Source organism: Mesocricetus auratus, unplaced genomic scaffold, assembly GCF_017639785.1.
Source record: "Mesocricetus auratus isolate SY011 unplaced genomic scaffold, BCM_Maur_2.0 Super-Scaffold_100021, whole genome shotgun sequence".
Classification (NCBI taxonomy): domain Eukaryota; kingdom Metazoa; phylum Chordata; class Mammalia; order Rodentia; family Cricetidae; genus Mesocricetus; species Mesocricetus auratus.
The window spans coordinates 15526508-15540684 of NW_024429202.1; the positions used below are offsets into that span (position 1 = coordinate 15526508).

The 14177-nt window shown below is 43.4% G+C and overlaps 1 protein-coding gene across 2 annotated transcripts in view; it reads left to right on the top strand.

Moving 5' to 3' along the window:
- LOC101840807 (glutathione S-transferase A3) overlaps positions 1 to 13275 on the top strand; it is a 23358-nt gene extending 10083 nt beyond the window's left edge. For both annotated transcript variants that reach the window (XM_040729281.1, XM_040729282.1), the window contains 6 exons: positions 2432 to 2538; positions 7243 to 7294; positions 8489 to 8621; positions 9828 to 9969; positions 11027 to 11158; positions 12718 to 13275. In XM_040729281.1, coding sequence (XP_040585215.1) covers positions 2452 to 2538; positions 7243 to 7294; positions 8489 to 8621; positions 9828 to 9969; positions 11027 to 11158; positions 12718 to 12837 — 666 coding nt within the window. In that variant the 5' untranslated portion in view covers positions 2432 to 2451 and the 3' untranslated portion in view covers positions 12838 to 13275. The remainder of the gene's footprint in view (positions 1 to 2431; positions 2539 to 7242; positions 7295 to 8488; positions 8622 to 9827; positions 9970 to 11026; positions 11159 to 12717) is intronic.
- Positions 13276 to 14177: the final 902 nt, after the last annotated feature.

The following is a 14177-nucleotide window of genomic DNA, read 5'->3' on the forward strand; positions in this document are numbered from 1 at the left end:
CTTGACTAGACTGGAGGACTCTTGGAAAATAAGTCCTCAGGACAGCAGCATGGAGCTGGGGGTGGGGTGAGGACTCCAGTGGAGCAGCCCTGACCTTTAGCAGGAGAAAGTCAGTGGTCAAATGCTATGAGGGTGGGAGTGTGTGGTTTCTCACTGAACTCTGTGAAACCATCTGTAAGTGGAGCACAAGGAGCTGGTCCCATGGTGGTTGTAGACAGGGCAGTTACTCCTCAGGACTGGCTGTGGCTGAGGGTCATGTTGAGAGCCCATCAAATCGTCCAGTCTCTCTGTTTCTTATTCTGTTGACTCTAAGGCTGTGTGATACCCTTTGTCCTGGTGGTGAAGCAACATTTGGAAGGCTCTTGTTTGGAAATGGAGAACGTTAGAGGGAGGAGCACTATGATGAAACACTCCAGAGCACGATCCAGTATCAATAATAATAGGATTAGTGAGCAGGTTTTAATCTCTTGGCTCTGAGTCCCCAACAATCAAACACCTGAAGCCAAGAGAACTTTACTCTCCCTTTCGTCCTGCTGCATTAACCCCCTAGTAAGAACATGCAATACTCGCATCCCGAAGTGTAAGAATGATTGAGTGATTGCATCACCAACAGAATTTATAATGTAAAGGTTGGAGCTTAGGAGCTCTGCATCTTAGGTGATGCTATTTAAAGTAACTTTCTATCTTAAATCCAAGCCCACATGCTTTAAAAAATACACCTTTGGTAAAGACAAGGATGGTGTTTCAAGCTGTGCAACATCAAAACTTTCCGAGAAGAAATGTAATGTTATATAATCATCTCTGTGTCTGGGGGAGGAAAGGGAGTTTCCCCCAAGTGGAGCCTTTGATCTCAGTGATGCCTGGATGTTCCAGGAGCCACTGCTTTTTTATCCTGTGGCTGTTTGCTGGGCCCAACTCCAAGAAGCCTGAGGTGGGGAGTGTCACATTTCCTTAATGGACTCAGCAGACTGTCTTATTCATTCCCAATGACCAAATGAGCACAGACATGTGCCTATGTCCACACACACAGCGTACACACACTGAGCTGAAAACACAGCCACGTCCTTAACCCTTTCTGCTCTCTGACAATTCCTACGCTTTTCTATATCACTAAAAAATACTGCATTTCAAACCTACATAGAGATTTCCACCATAATTTGAAAACCAATACTATAATTAATAAGACCTAGACTTTGGTTTTTCATGCAAGAGTGAATACTGGCACAGTGCTTCATTTTGGGCAAGCGCCTCTAGAAACCTCTGTCTCGCCATCCATACACTGAGAATAAATTTTACCAGTCCACTAGGTGCATGTTTCATTAGGATACAACGAAGATGAAGTGATGAGAGTACCCAGTGTGGCAGATGGGGACACCCCTGAACGTGGTCATCAATTCTGTGAAATGAACGCAGCAACACCTCTTTCCCTTGATTTCACATAGAAATGCAGGCACAAAGATGACAATCACAGGCTGAGTAAGCAAGGGATAAGCACTCTGTGTGTGTGGGCAGAATATGACTGTTTTCGAGGGCAACTCAGTTATTCTTAGCATACTCTCTCCGTGCAGTAAAACTCATTCCTGAAGCCTGATCTCTGCTTTTGATCAAACCCTGTCCGACAGCCAAAGGGCTGAGCAGTGCCTGCCGCCCTGCTCGTTGCTGCTAGCCATGTCCTCCGTTTGATGAGCTCAGTTCTGAGCATTCATGCATGAGGAGACAGAGCCTTCTTGGTTTATTCCTCTCCATGATTCTTTATGTCTGTCGCTGGTTTGATGTGATTGTGAACAACGCCTTAGAGTTCTCTGAGGTTAGTCTCCTTAACTGAAAATGGAGAAATAGGCACTTGGTGTGGTCATGTGTCTATTAAAGGCAATGTGTCAGAAGAGATCTGGGCAGGGATGTGGCCCAGGGATGCAGAGCTTGCTAGCATATGCAATCCCTGGGTTAGACCTTCACCAAGGGGGCAGGGCAGATGAGAGGAGGGAAGGGAAGAGAGAAAAAGGGAGTGGGAGTGTAATGGGTGGGACCGTTAGAGGCCTACAATAAACTGCAGTTTGCTGGCCCTGCTTTCCTATTGTGTCCCACACATTATTATCCTCCATTCTGACATATGAAGCAGTTTCCTTTTTTTCTAAGTCACACTTCAGCCAGTGGAGACACTAAACTGGTTTCGTGCAATCTGAAGGTGGCTCCTTTGGACCAAGGACACACTCTTGGAATGTCTCCACCCCTGACATAAGGAAGGTAGACACTCCAGTGTAGTGACTGCTGTCCAAACACCATCACAGGCCAGACTGTAAGAGCAACGTCAAGAACACATCAGAAAGCTCATCCACCATGATCATGTAGGCTTCATTCCAGGGATGCAGGGATGGTTCAACACACAAAAATCCATCAGTGTAAGAGCAACGTGTATTTCGTTCCTGTTTAGAAAACCACGCGGTTGCTGCCATGGCGGGGAAGCCAGTCCTTCACTACTTCGATGGCCGGGGAAGAATGGAGCCTGTCCGGTGGCTCTTGGCTGCAGCTGGAGTGGAGGTCTGTTCTGACTTGAGTCATTTTAAGTCGAGTCTGAAATTGATTTTACCAAACGTGTTTCTCATATGAGACATCAGAGTATCTTCCTGAGTGACCTAGATTAAAAACTGCCAACTATTAATCTATTACCCCAATAAATTATTGTTTTCATTAGCAATCATGAACATTAGAATAAGGACTGGAGAAATGGCTCAGCAGTTAAGAGCTGAGCAATTTACACAGCACACATGCACATAGACACACACCCAGAGAATAAAATAAATCTTCAAAGACACTAAAATAAGTGTAAGTAATGTATCAAAACTTGTGCACTGTATTTAAATTTGAGTCATCAGTAAAAATGTAAATGGAAAACTTATGCCATTTAGAGAAAAAATAGAAACATAGACATTGCCTAGTTGACATTGCTAAGTTACTTTGGTATTTTTGGCATACTCACATATTGTAGTTTTTAGGATAAATTCTATGTCTTGTTTTTTATTATTTGTGTGTAAGTGTGCAGATGCATATGTTATGTGGGCTCACGTGTGGAGGCCAGAGGACAGCCTCAAGTGTGATTTCTCTGGTACCAGCCACCTTCTTCTTTTTTTTTCAGACAGGCTCTTTCACATAGGCCAGGTTGATTGGCCAGGGAGCCCCAGCTCTGCAGCTGTCTCTATGTCTCCAACTCTGTGATTACAAGTGTGCACCACCTCATCCAGCTAGTTTACATGGGATCTGGGAGTCAAACTCAGGTCACTATGCAAACATTTTTCCAAATAAGCTGTTTTCCCCAGCCCAGTTCCTATGCTCAAGAGAAACAATCTGAACTATTTAAGGGTGAAACAGAGACAGAGGAGACGAGACCAAGTCAGTGGGAAGGGAGATGAGTAGAACAAAGTATAATCCTATACACATACACTGATGTACATATATGTATGTATGTGTAAAATGTAATAAAACAACCACTTTATATATTAGCTTAAAAACAATTAAAAGATTAATAAGTAAATCAAAGGAATAAATAACCATCCCCAGAATAGGGATTTTTTAAAAAAGTCATATAGTTTTTAAGTTATATCATTTGACAGTTCAGTTGTATTCAAACATTTTACACTTAGAGGAAAATAAGGGATATAAAATAAAATGTACCTAGGCCAAATGGCATAGCATAATGCTACCAGGCCACAAACCCGTACAGAGTTACTGACCTTAATACTGCAGGAATCATAACACCATGACAAGTACTTATATATATAAACATAGACAAAAGTAATGTGTAAAGCGTTTACTCCCCACATTGCTTAGAATGGAGATTGCAAGTCGATGACTGAGGAGTGCATGAAAATGGGAGCCCCAGGCATCACTGTGTCAGTTTGTGTGGGTCTCCAATGCCCTCTATGGGTCTGAGAATCCAGATCCCCAGCTGCGGCTGTGTTGAGCAGCAGTGGGACCTGCACGAGATGGGGCCCGATTGGAGGAAGTCAAGTCCTAGGATGTCTGCTCTTAAAAGGCCGTGGGCTCCAGCCGCTTTCTCTCTCCTCGCTTGCAGCAGCTGTGTGAATGGTTGGCTCCGGCAGGCGCTGCAAGCCTGAGTGTTCTAGCCAGGTCCAAAAGCAACGAAGGCAGCTGGCGGAGGACTGCACCTCTGAAAGCATGAGTCGAGATAACTTTCCTTCTCTTATGTTATCTCAGGAATTTGCTCCACTATCAGAGTCTGACTGACTTGCATGTGTACACAGACGTTGCATGAATACTTTATGTTAAGGCAACACCAACTCAAGAAAAAAAAATGTCTCGATAATAACCTTCACTTAATGTAAATGTCCAACTTCATGAATTTCATTTTTAAACGTTATATTTTTTGTCTATTGCCACGACAATAAGAGCACACATTATGTATGTAGCCAAATAAAATATTTCTAAATTTAAATGTTTTTTCATTTTCTGTAAGTGTTGTTTAAACATAAGACACAAGCACACACATTAGCTTCAGGCTGATGGCGGTCTGGATCTTCAGCGACACCATCCTCTTCCTCCATATCTTGTCCCCTTGGGAAGTCCTGGGACAGTGACGTCCATGAATTGTTATCCTCTATGAGGACAATGTCTTCTTCTAAGGTGTCTGAGGCTGATCTGAGATGTCACTCTGTCATGAGTTTGCTTGACATCTCTGAAAGCAGATGAAGGAGCATGATTTTCCTCTCTGCAAATGAAGGGTTTTCCATGTCCAGGTCTGTGTGTTCAGCATTAAAGGAATGTTTCTGTGAATGTTCCTAAATGTCCCACTACAGTTCCACGCCTCCTGCCTCTTTTTCCATCTATGCATTCACCATGCAGTAATAACTCTGAAATTCTGCTGCAACCTATGGGACCATGTTTGCAAACACTTCGTGGTTGATGCAGACGTTGTTGGAGAGGGCTTGAGTGTACATGAAATTTGAGATTTCCTTCAAGTGATTAAAATGATGATTTGTAAATAAAAACTTGTTGAAAGTGAGTGAGGGGTATAGCAAGGCACATTATAATTTTCTGTTTACTCCTATGTATATCCAACATGGTAACAGCAGAAGGATAGAAGCATATACTCTTAGGAAACGAATACAAATACAATGAAAATATTCACCCCAGAGGAGGGGTGGGCAGGAGACACAGTACAAACCTTCTATTAACCATGAAACATGTTCATTCATATTATCAAGAGAAGCAGGTTGTTTGCTGGGTCCTGGGAATACAGGGCAAAAACAAAAACAAAAAAAAATGACAGTTGCAATGCTGGCCTTTGGGCATTGTATTGCCAACATAAAAGCCACAGCTCTCATCTTAAATGGAATAAGAGATGGTTTATTCTGGAGCCACTGTGAGTGACCATGGCCCCTGGGAGCCCAGTTTAGGTTACCTCAAATTCCATGTTCCAACAAGAAAGTAGTTTCACAGGGTTTTTATAGTTTTACAGAACAAAAAAAGCTGTAACTCAGAACAAGTTTAAAATGCATTGGTGGGTGCACCAGAGAGGAAGGGACAATGAGACGAGGAGAGCTATTATCCGGTGACATTCTTAACTTTTGGCTCGGTGGAAGCCAGGGTCCTGCTAAGTTAATGGCTTCTAAGAGGTTTCTATTTATTATCATAGGATGCCAATTCTAAGTGAATATCTTCTAAAAGATTTTTATTTATTATCAGAAGATGTGAGCACAGATAATAGTTGAGCATGGAACAGATGTTCTATAAGGCTAAAACTAGCCCAAGATAAAGCAGTTAGTATCTGAACCTGCAAATGACAATCTGTTCACAAAACTGAAATTGAAGTAAGTTCACAAGCCTCCACAGACACAGACTCCTTCCAGGAGTTATTAGTTCACAGCTAGACACAGCATTTTTTCAGGAATTTTCTATTTCAGTATATTTCTATGTATATTTGGTTTAAATACACATACACATACATTTATATATACACATATGAGACAAGGAGTCAAGTTATTTACTGGGTTAAACGACATTTTTCCAACTGTTTGAGCAGAAATGCAGCGGGGATCTCTGTGATTCAGCTGAGTACTGCTTTCTAGAATTGTCACAAGGGAAAAAATCTTCTCAGTACAGGCCAGAGGGACCCCAAAACTGGGCGACAGGTCTTCTGAAAAGGAAGTCATGGAAACTGTCCTTGTCCCTGGGAGGTGGCGGTCAGAAAGGGAGGACTGCAATATGACGTTCTTTCCATCCTTCAGCTGGGCTTCCCCTGCCTCCTCAGCTTCCCAGCAAAGTGTTTGCCAAAGCCTCAGATTAGCACCTTTCACAACCACGTTGCGAACATGTTGATCATGTAATGAGGAAACAAGAACAAAACTGCTTTCTTCATACAAACCAGTGGTCTGTTTTCCCAAGCAACCAGATGGTGGCTTGTGTTTCAAGAGTGAGTTCAGGGCAGGAAGAGCAAGTGGCAATATACTTAATATACAACTGGTGACCTTTCTGAGTAGTTTGCCTCAGTGGGTTAGTCCTGAGATCAACCCAGTGTGAAATACATTCTGTGGATTAGGATACCGAGACACAAGAACACTTAGTAACATGGCCAACGTAAAGAACTTAGCACACTTTAAAGGCCATACCCAACTCAAAAAGCCATCTCTGGACCCAAGGATTTTAGTGACAAAAAAAAAATAGGTAGAGACATTGATTACTTCTTAAATCGGGAATTCAATATAGTTGTGCCCCATTTTTCAGGAGAGGCAATTTTACTTGCAAGACTAAAATAGTGTAGAAGAGGGACCTGCTTCATCCACAGCAGGCTCCCAAGGAGAGAAGTGCTGTGATTCCAACACAAGACTACTGGTAGATGCTAGTCACTGCCCTGTGTCATATTCCATGCTGAAGACACACAATGTTTCTTCTGATCTCATTGGGGATAGGCTGAAATATTATAAATGATAGCCCGAAGGAATGGTCAGCCTTTTCCTTCCACTGGAACTCCTGACTTAATCTACATAGAGTTTCAGAAAGACGATGTCAACTACAAGAAGGAGAAGCAATGTGTTGTGATCACAGTTCTTTTCTTAAAAGATCTGCTCTTAATTCCCACAAGCCATGATTAGTTCACCCATGTACTCACCAAATTAAAAAATATCTCCCTTCTCTTATATTATCTTCAGCTAGGAGTCATTAAAGTGAAAAGCCTGGCGCACAATGAAATTAATTAATAAAGACTTGTTTATTCTTTCTGTATTCTAGTTTGAAGAGAAATTTCTGAAAACTCGGGATGACTTGGCAAGGTTAAGAAATGGTAAAGACAAAGACCTAAATGCTCCCAAGAGGGTTTGTAGTAGAAGCTTTAAAATTAGACAGTAGCTGTGTAACCATAGGAAATTATCAGGTAGCAATTGATGAAAGGGCGGTAAATTGTAAGTCATTGGTCACTGTAAGCAGACCTCGTAAATATCTCAGTATTTGCTGAATCCAACCTCAAAGCCCCATGAATGTCCTCCCTGTGCTTTTCCATGCTTGCTGCAGTTAGCTTGGGTTCCCACACTGCCTTCCATCCACACACAATTCACTAGATGCCAGGAGTAGCTGTGTCAGCTACTTATCTTGAATTCTTTTTTTCTTTTTAAAGATTCACTTTATTTTTCATTTTTGTTCATAAATGTCTTGTGTGAGGGTGTCAGAGTCCCTGGAACAATAGTTAAAAACAGTTGTGAGCTGTCATGTGGGTGCTGGGAATTGAACCCATGTCCTCTGGAAGAGCAGCCTGTGCTTTTATCCTCTGGCCAATTCTCCAGCCTTATCTTGTGTTCTAACAAACTATTTCCCTAGTAACAGTGTATCATAGGATTAATAGGAAGTCTATGCTGGTTATGTGGAATAGTATGAGGGAAGATGAGAGAGAAAGGGGGAAGGTCAACACCTATGGGTGTGGATTTCTGGGCCTACCCAGAGCATACTGACCCTTGGTGTTAGTAAAAACCACATAGGAAAGCAACAGAGAAGTAAGGTTATGATCTTGCCTTGCTGTAGTGATGTAATGGCCCTAGCTAACTGTTGGCTTGTACCTCCCTCACCTTCTTCCTAAAACATATATGAACATGTAATAAACACTCCATCACATACTGTGTAACAAATATAGAATTAGTATTCTGGATATGAAATAAGATATCAATAAAATAATAGGGTAAACTTAGAAGACACAAAAGAATCAGAAAACCAAAAATTAAATGCTATATCATTAAAAGGTTGCTAAGTAATAAGTTGTTTTAAAAATTGTAGTCAATTCATCAAATACATTCTGCTTTGAATATGTCTAGCCATAGAGTATACATACACACATACATATCCATATATATGGAGAGAAAGAGGAGAGAGAGAGAGAAAGAGAGGGAGGGAGGGAAGGAGGAAGGAAGGGAGGAAGGGAAGGAGGGAGGGAGGGAGAGTATATGTCCATAGACACCTTAGTCTCCTTTTTCTTTGCTTCATCCAATAGATGGGAGTTTGATGTTCCAGCAAGTGCCCATGGTGGAGATTGACGGAATGAAGCTGGTGCAGACCAAAGCCATTCTCAACTACATTGCCTCCAAATACAACCTCTATGGGAAGGACATGAAGGAGAGAGCCATGTACAGTATAGTTTATCTCATTATGGGAAAGATTTAGGTCCTACCTTGAGTGAACAGAACCATGACAAAGGACTCATGAACACAAAGCGCCTGAGTGCTTGCGCATGCAAGCACTGACATCAGTTAAGAAGACTACTCTGGAATTGAGGGAAGAATGTGAGGAGAGATGAGGGAAAAATAGGAGGTGTTAGGTTGTCTTATGTACAAGAGGAGATGGTAGAGTCTTCAGAAGCAACAGTCTAGCCAATAGATTTGGACAACGGGAACATCCAAAGGGCAGTCAAGAGAAGGCTCCAAAGACCTAAGGGTGGTTATCTTCTAGTTCTGACAGTTACATCCATGACCATAGGCTACCATGGAAACCTACCATGACTGATTGTGGCTCACAGAGTCTGGTACAAAGACACCAGGGTTGCATGAAGCTTTTTGTGGAATCTGAAGTCTGTTTTAGGGGTGTCAAGACTGATCATGAGGTTTTCTCTCTCCTGATAGAACAACCCATTCAGACTAAATCTTCTCTGGAACTGTGGGCTTTTTATCAGACAGTTAAACACTAAGTCACCAATAACCCAGCAGTTCCATTACCACATGATACAGAAGAGAAATGAAAACATGTCCTCAGGAACAATTGTATAGGAATGTTCGTAGATGTGTTATTTATAATGTTAAAAAGAAAGGTTAAAAAATGAGCCAAATGTTAACACAAGAACATTGCTTTCTAGCCCTTTAGGTTATTCAAAAGGGAATATTATTATTAGAAGTGGTGGCATTTGCTTTTAATCCCAACACTCACTGACAAAGGAAGAAGAATCGTAGTGAGTTTAAGGCCAGACTGTAAACATAGTAAATATATGGGCCAGCCTGAGCTACACAGAGAGAGATCCTGTGTGTGTGTGTGTGTGTGTATTCTGAAAGGATTGCTAATCAGCAAGTAAAAATCAGATTACTGTGTGTGTGTGTTTACTCCTGAAAGGATTGCTAATCAGCAAGTAAAAATCAGATTACTGTGTGTGTGTGTGTGTGTGTGTGTGTGTGTGTGTGTATTCTGAAAGGATTGCTAATCAGCAAGTAAAAATCAGATTACTATTACTGGCTCCACAGCCCCATCAGAGGTGAACTATTTTACCCCTGTCTTTTACATCTTTCAAATATAAAATCTGAGGCTGAGGCAAGAGGGCCCTGGTAGAACGCTTGTCTGTTTTTCAGCATTGACATGTATGCGGAAGGTGTGGCGGATCTGGAGTTAATGGTTCTCTATTTCCCCCATATGCCCCCTGGGGAGAAAGATGCAGCCCTTGCCACAATCAAAGACAAAGCACAAAACCGTTACTTCCCTGCCTATGAGAAGGTGAGTGCCAGCTGTTTGACCTTCGGAGCATTCAGAGGGTCCTTACCCATCTGAGCAGCTAATATTGCTGCAACAAACATGCCATGCACTGTAGGGGTGAGCCTACAATATTGTCCACACCCAAGGGGGCATGAACAGGGGATGGGCACAGGTGAGATATTTAAGGAAAGGAAAAGGAAACGCTCTCTCTCTTTCTTGGAAGCCTGCCACACTTCTGATCTCCCAGCTTGTGTGTAAGTGCTTTCTCCTGATAATAAAAATGTTTGTTTCCATGTTGCATTGGTTCGCTTACAATGCTCTGTGTGGGTTAAAGGATATTATGAAGTATAAAATCAAGACTTACAAGTTTGGTTTCTAGGAAGACATGCTCCTTGGTTCATGCCTGCCTGCCTTCTGTGTCTTCAAAGGCAGGTGGGGCATGGGAGGTCTCTGGAGCCCCCTTGTTGGGAGCAGGAGGCATCATTGAGAGCTTAAGCTGCAGGAGAGAAGCCTTTCTTAGGGGTCCTATTTATCAACAGCATCGTGCTGTGGGCTGGCATTCTTATCATCTTAATTTGGGAGAGACACAGATCTTCAATCACAAAAGAGGCAAGAGGAAAAGGGTCTGGGTGTCATGGGGATGTTGGTGCTCCCTTCCACAATGGACTTCATTATTGTTAATTGAGCCGAAATGTAATCACTGGGTCAATCTACTTTAGTGTGAAGGGTACATTCACACAGGTGAAGTCACTTCCCACTAAGAGACCAGAGTACAGTTGGTGGGACACCCTCAAGCGTCAGAGCTTCACCTCATTACAGGGAGGGGGGAATAGTGCGGCTGGAGCTGGGAGTTTGGCACCTGTAGGAAAAGCAGTGAAGGACAGATGACAAAATGACGGGCAGAGATGTGCTTCTTGATGCTGGACCTGAGTCAGGGCCGAGGGAAAGGTGTGCAGCTCCATACTCACCTGAAAAGGAAGCAGAAGGGAAGGTGACTTGGGAACCTCAGAAAAAGTCAGGAGGGCCCAGATGACGGCTGTTTTCTTCAACATCTAACTAACATCTTTGAATCCTCCAGGTGTTGAAGAGCCACGGACAAGATTATCTCGTTGGCAACAGGCTGAGCAGGGCTGATGTTTACCTGGTTGAACTTCTCTACCATGTGGAAGAGCTGGATCCCAGTGCTTTGGCCAACTTCCCTCTGCTGAAGGTGCTCTATTTCAAACCCTCTGAGGGGCAGCCCATATCTTACTTCGTGAATCCAATATTTTGACCCACCTTCCAGTTTCTTCCTACCTTCATACCACCTCTCAAGCCCAGCTATACCTACAAAATGAGATTTTAGACCCTAGGCCTGAGACACCTGCTATCTCCAGAAGTACTCTTTGTCTTGTGTAATGGGAAGAACCCAAGGCCTTGCTTTCTCCCCCCATACCCTATTCCACCTTGGACTTGATCCTGATTTCAAGGAGATTTTCTTTATCACTGCTGCAGCCTTGTCTTTCTCACTGAATCTATCTGGGGATGTCTTTTCAAGCTTCTATGTTAACAAACCCTGTTGGGGAAGTCCTGTTATTTGTCAATAAAGTACTGTTGAGCCTATAGGAATCTAGATAGGTGGGGCTAGGAGTCCAGGAGGATTCTGGGAAGGAGAAACACAAGAGAGTCGAGATGTAACGCCATTGGGGTAGGAAGCCCGGAAACCTCTCCGGTAAGAGACATACTTAGATTAACAATTATGGGATAATTACTTAAAGCAGAGCTAGCCAGTAAGAAACAAGCAAAGGCCAACAGCTTCATAATTAATATAGCCTCCTGTGTGTTTATTTGGGACTGATGCGGATCTAGAACCAGGCTGGCGCGGCAGAGCCCAGGCGACTGGCAGGGGATAAACCAAAGCGGCTAGCAAAGAAAAAGCTTCTCTTAACAAAACCCTGCACATTTCTCTCTCCAGTGACTTCCCTCACAAGCATGTTTCTCCAATCCAGTAACTTCCACTGTGTGTGTGTGTGTGTGTGTGTGTGTGTGTGTGTGTGATGTATACATGTGTTCATCTGGGTGTACAAATGTGCCTATGCATATGGAAGCCAGAAGTATACATAGGATGCCTTCCTGTTTTGCTCTCTATCTTATCCTTGAGAAGCAGTTTGTCTCTGAGCCAGAGCTCATCTATTCAGCTAGGCTGTCTGACCAATGAATTTTAGAGCTGTCCATCTCCACCCTCTGCACCACAGCGCTGGGGCAAAGACACATACTGTTATACTTGCTTCTGTGTGGGCGCTGGGATCCAAACTCACCCCCATGCTTGCTGAGCAGGCACTTTGCCCACTGAGCCATTCTTCAGCTCCCTCACTGGTTTTATTGTCTTTGTTTTGTGTGGTGCTAGTGATTAAGCCTTGCATACACCAGGAAAGTGCTGTACCACTGGGCTACACTGACAGCCCCTGGGAATTCCCACTTTTCTTTCTCAGTGGTTGACACCGGACCCAGTTCCCTGTTCTATTTTCTACCACTATTTCTGACTCTGTTGTCCCAGATCTTCATGGAAGAAGATGAGAACCACTGGAGCAGAAGGAGTGTTTAAGATGTACTGGGGGAAAGCTCCATTTTCTCCTCTCAACTTCATTCTCCCCGAGTATCTGTCTCTGACCTCCACTTGCTGCTGATGGAGGGGATCGGTTGGTCTTTGATTGGCAGGGGCACAGGGCTGCACAGCAATAATAGTTTTTTCTTCAGCTGCTCTCTGAGGCTCTGATTTGTTTGTTGCAGGCACTGAGAACCAGAGTCAGCAACCTCCCAACAGTGAAGAAGTTTCTTCAGCCTGGCAGTCAGAGGAAGCCGTTTGATGATGCGGAATGCGTAGAATCAGCCAAGAAGATTTTCAGTTAAATCAGGTGGATATGGATGGATAGCAGCCACCAGGCAAGCCTTCTAAAGCTTTGCAACAATGAAGTGTTTTCATTAAATGTTGATCCTGGCTGGGCAGGGGTGGCCCACACCTTTAATCCCAGCACTTGGGAGGCAGAGGCAGGAGGATCTCTGTGGCTTCGAGGCCAGCCTGGACTACAAAGTGAGTTTCAGGACAGGTGCCAAAGCTACACAGAGAAAGCCTGTCTCAAAAAACAAAAACAAACAAAGTTGATCCTGCTGATTGTGAAGTTAACGTCTTTTCTAGGGTTTGTGCATGAATTCAAGTACTTATGACAAGTGGGGATTTGCTGGGATGCTATTTGGTTGTCGTCAAAATTGAAATCATAATCACTTCCTAGGATGTTTCCTTGAATTTCAATAAAATAGGGCAGGCTTACTCTCTGCCTGTTGACCAGATTGTTGCGAGTCTCTGTGTTACTACTGACTACTGCAAGTAGTTTTTCTGGAGTGGCTGAAAAATGCACTAATCTATGGGTATAGCAATAAATTGCTAGGAATCCTTTTAGCACAATTATCGCAGTAGACACTCCCTGTCTAGCCACAGGATCATTTCTCTCTACTTTTTAAAATTTAAATTAGAATAAAGCTTGTTTTACATGTCAATCCCAGTTCCCTCTCCCTCACCTCTTCCCCTGCCCCCCACTAACTCCCTATCCCATCCCCTTTCTGCTCCCCGGGGAAGGTGAGGCCTTCCATGGGGGTCTTCAAAGTCTGTCATTTTCTTTGCAGCAGCGCCTACACCCTGCCCCATATGTCTAGACTGAGAGAGTCCTCTGTGTGGAAGGGGCTCCCAAAGTCCACTCGAGTGCTAGGGATAAGCACTGATCCACTACCAGAGGCCCCATAGATTGCTGAGGCCTTCTCACTGATAGCCACGTTCGTGGGGTCTGGATCAGTCCTATGCTGGTTTCCCAGCTATCAGTCTGGGATCCATGTTCTCCCCCTTGTTCAGGTCAACTGTTTCTATGGATTTCCCCAGCCTGGTCTTGACCCCTTTGCTCATCACTCCTCCCTCTCTGCAACTGGATTCCAGAAGTTCAGCTCAGTGTTTAGCTGTGGGTGTCTGCTTCTGCTTCCATCATTTACTGGGTGAAGGCTCTAGGATGGCATATAAGGAGTCATCAATCTCATTATTGGGGAAGGGCATTTAAGTAGCTTCTCCACTATTGCTTAGATTGTTAGTTGGTGTCATCCTTGTAGATCTCTGGACATTTCCCTAGTACCAGATTTCTCTTTAAACCTAGAATGGCTCCCTCTATTATGGTATCTCTTATCTTGCTTTCCTCTGTTCTTCCCCA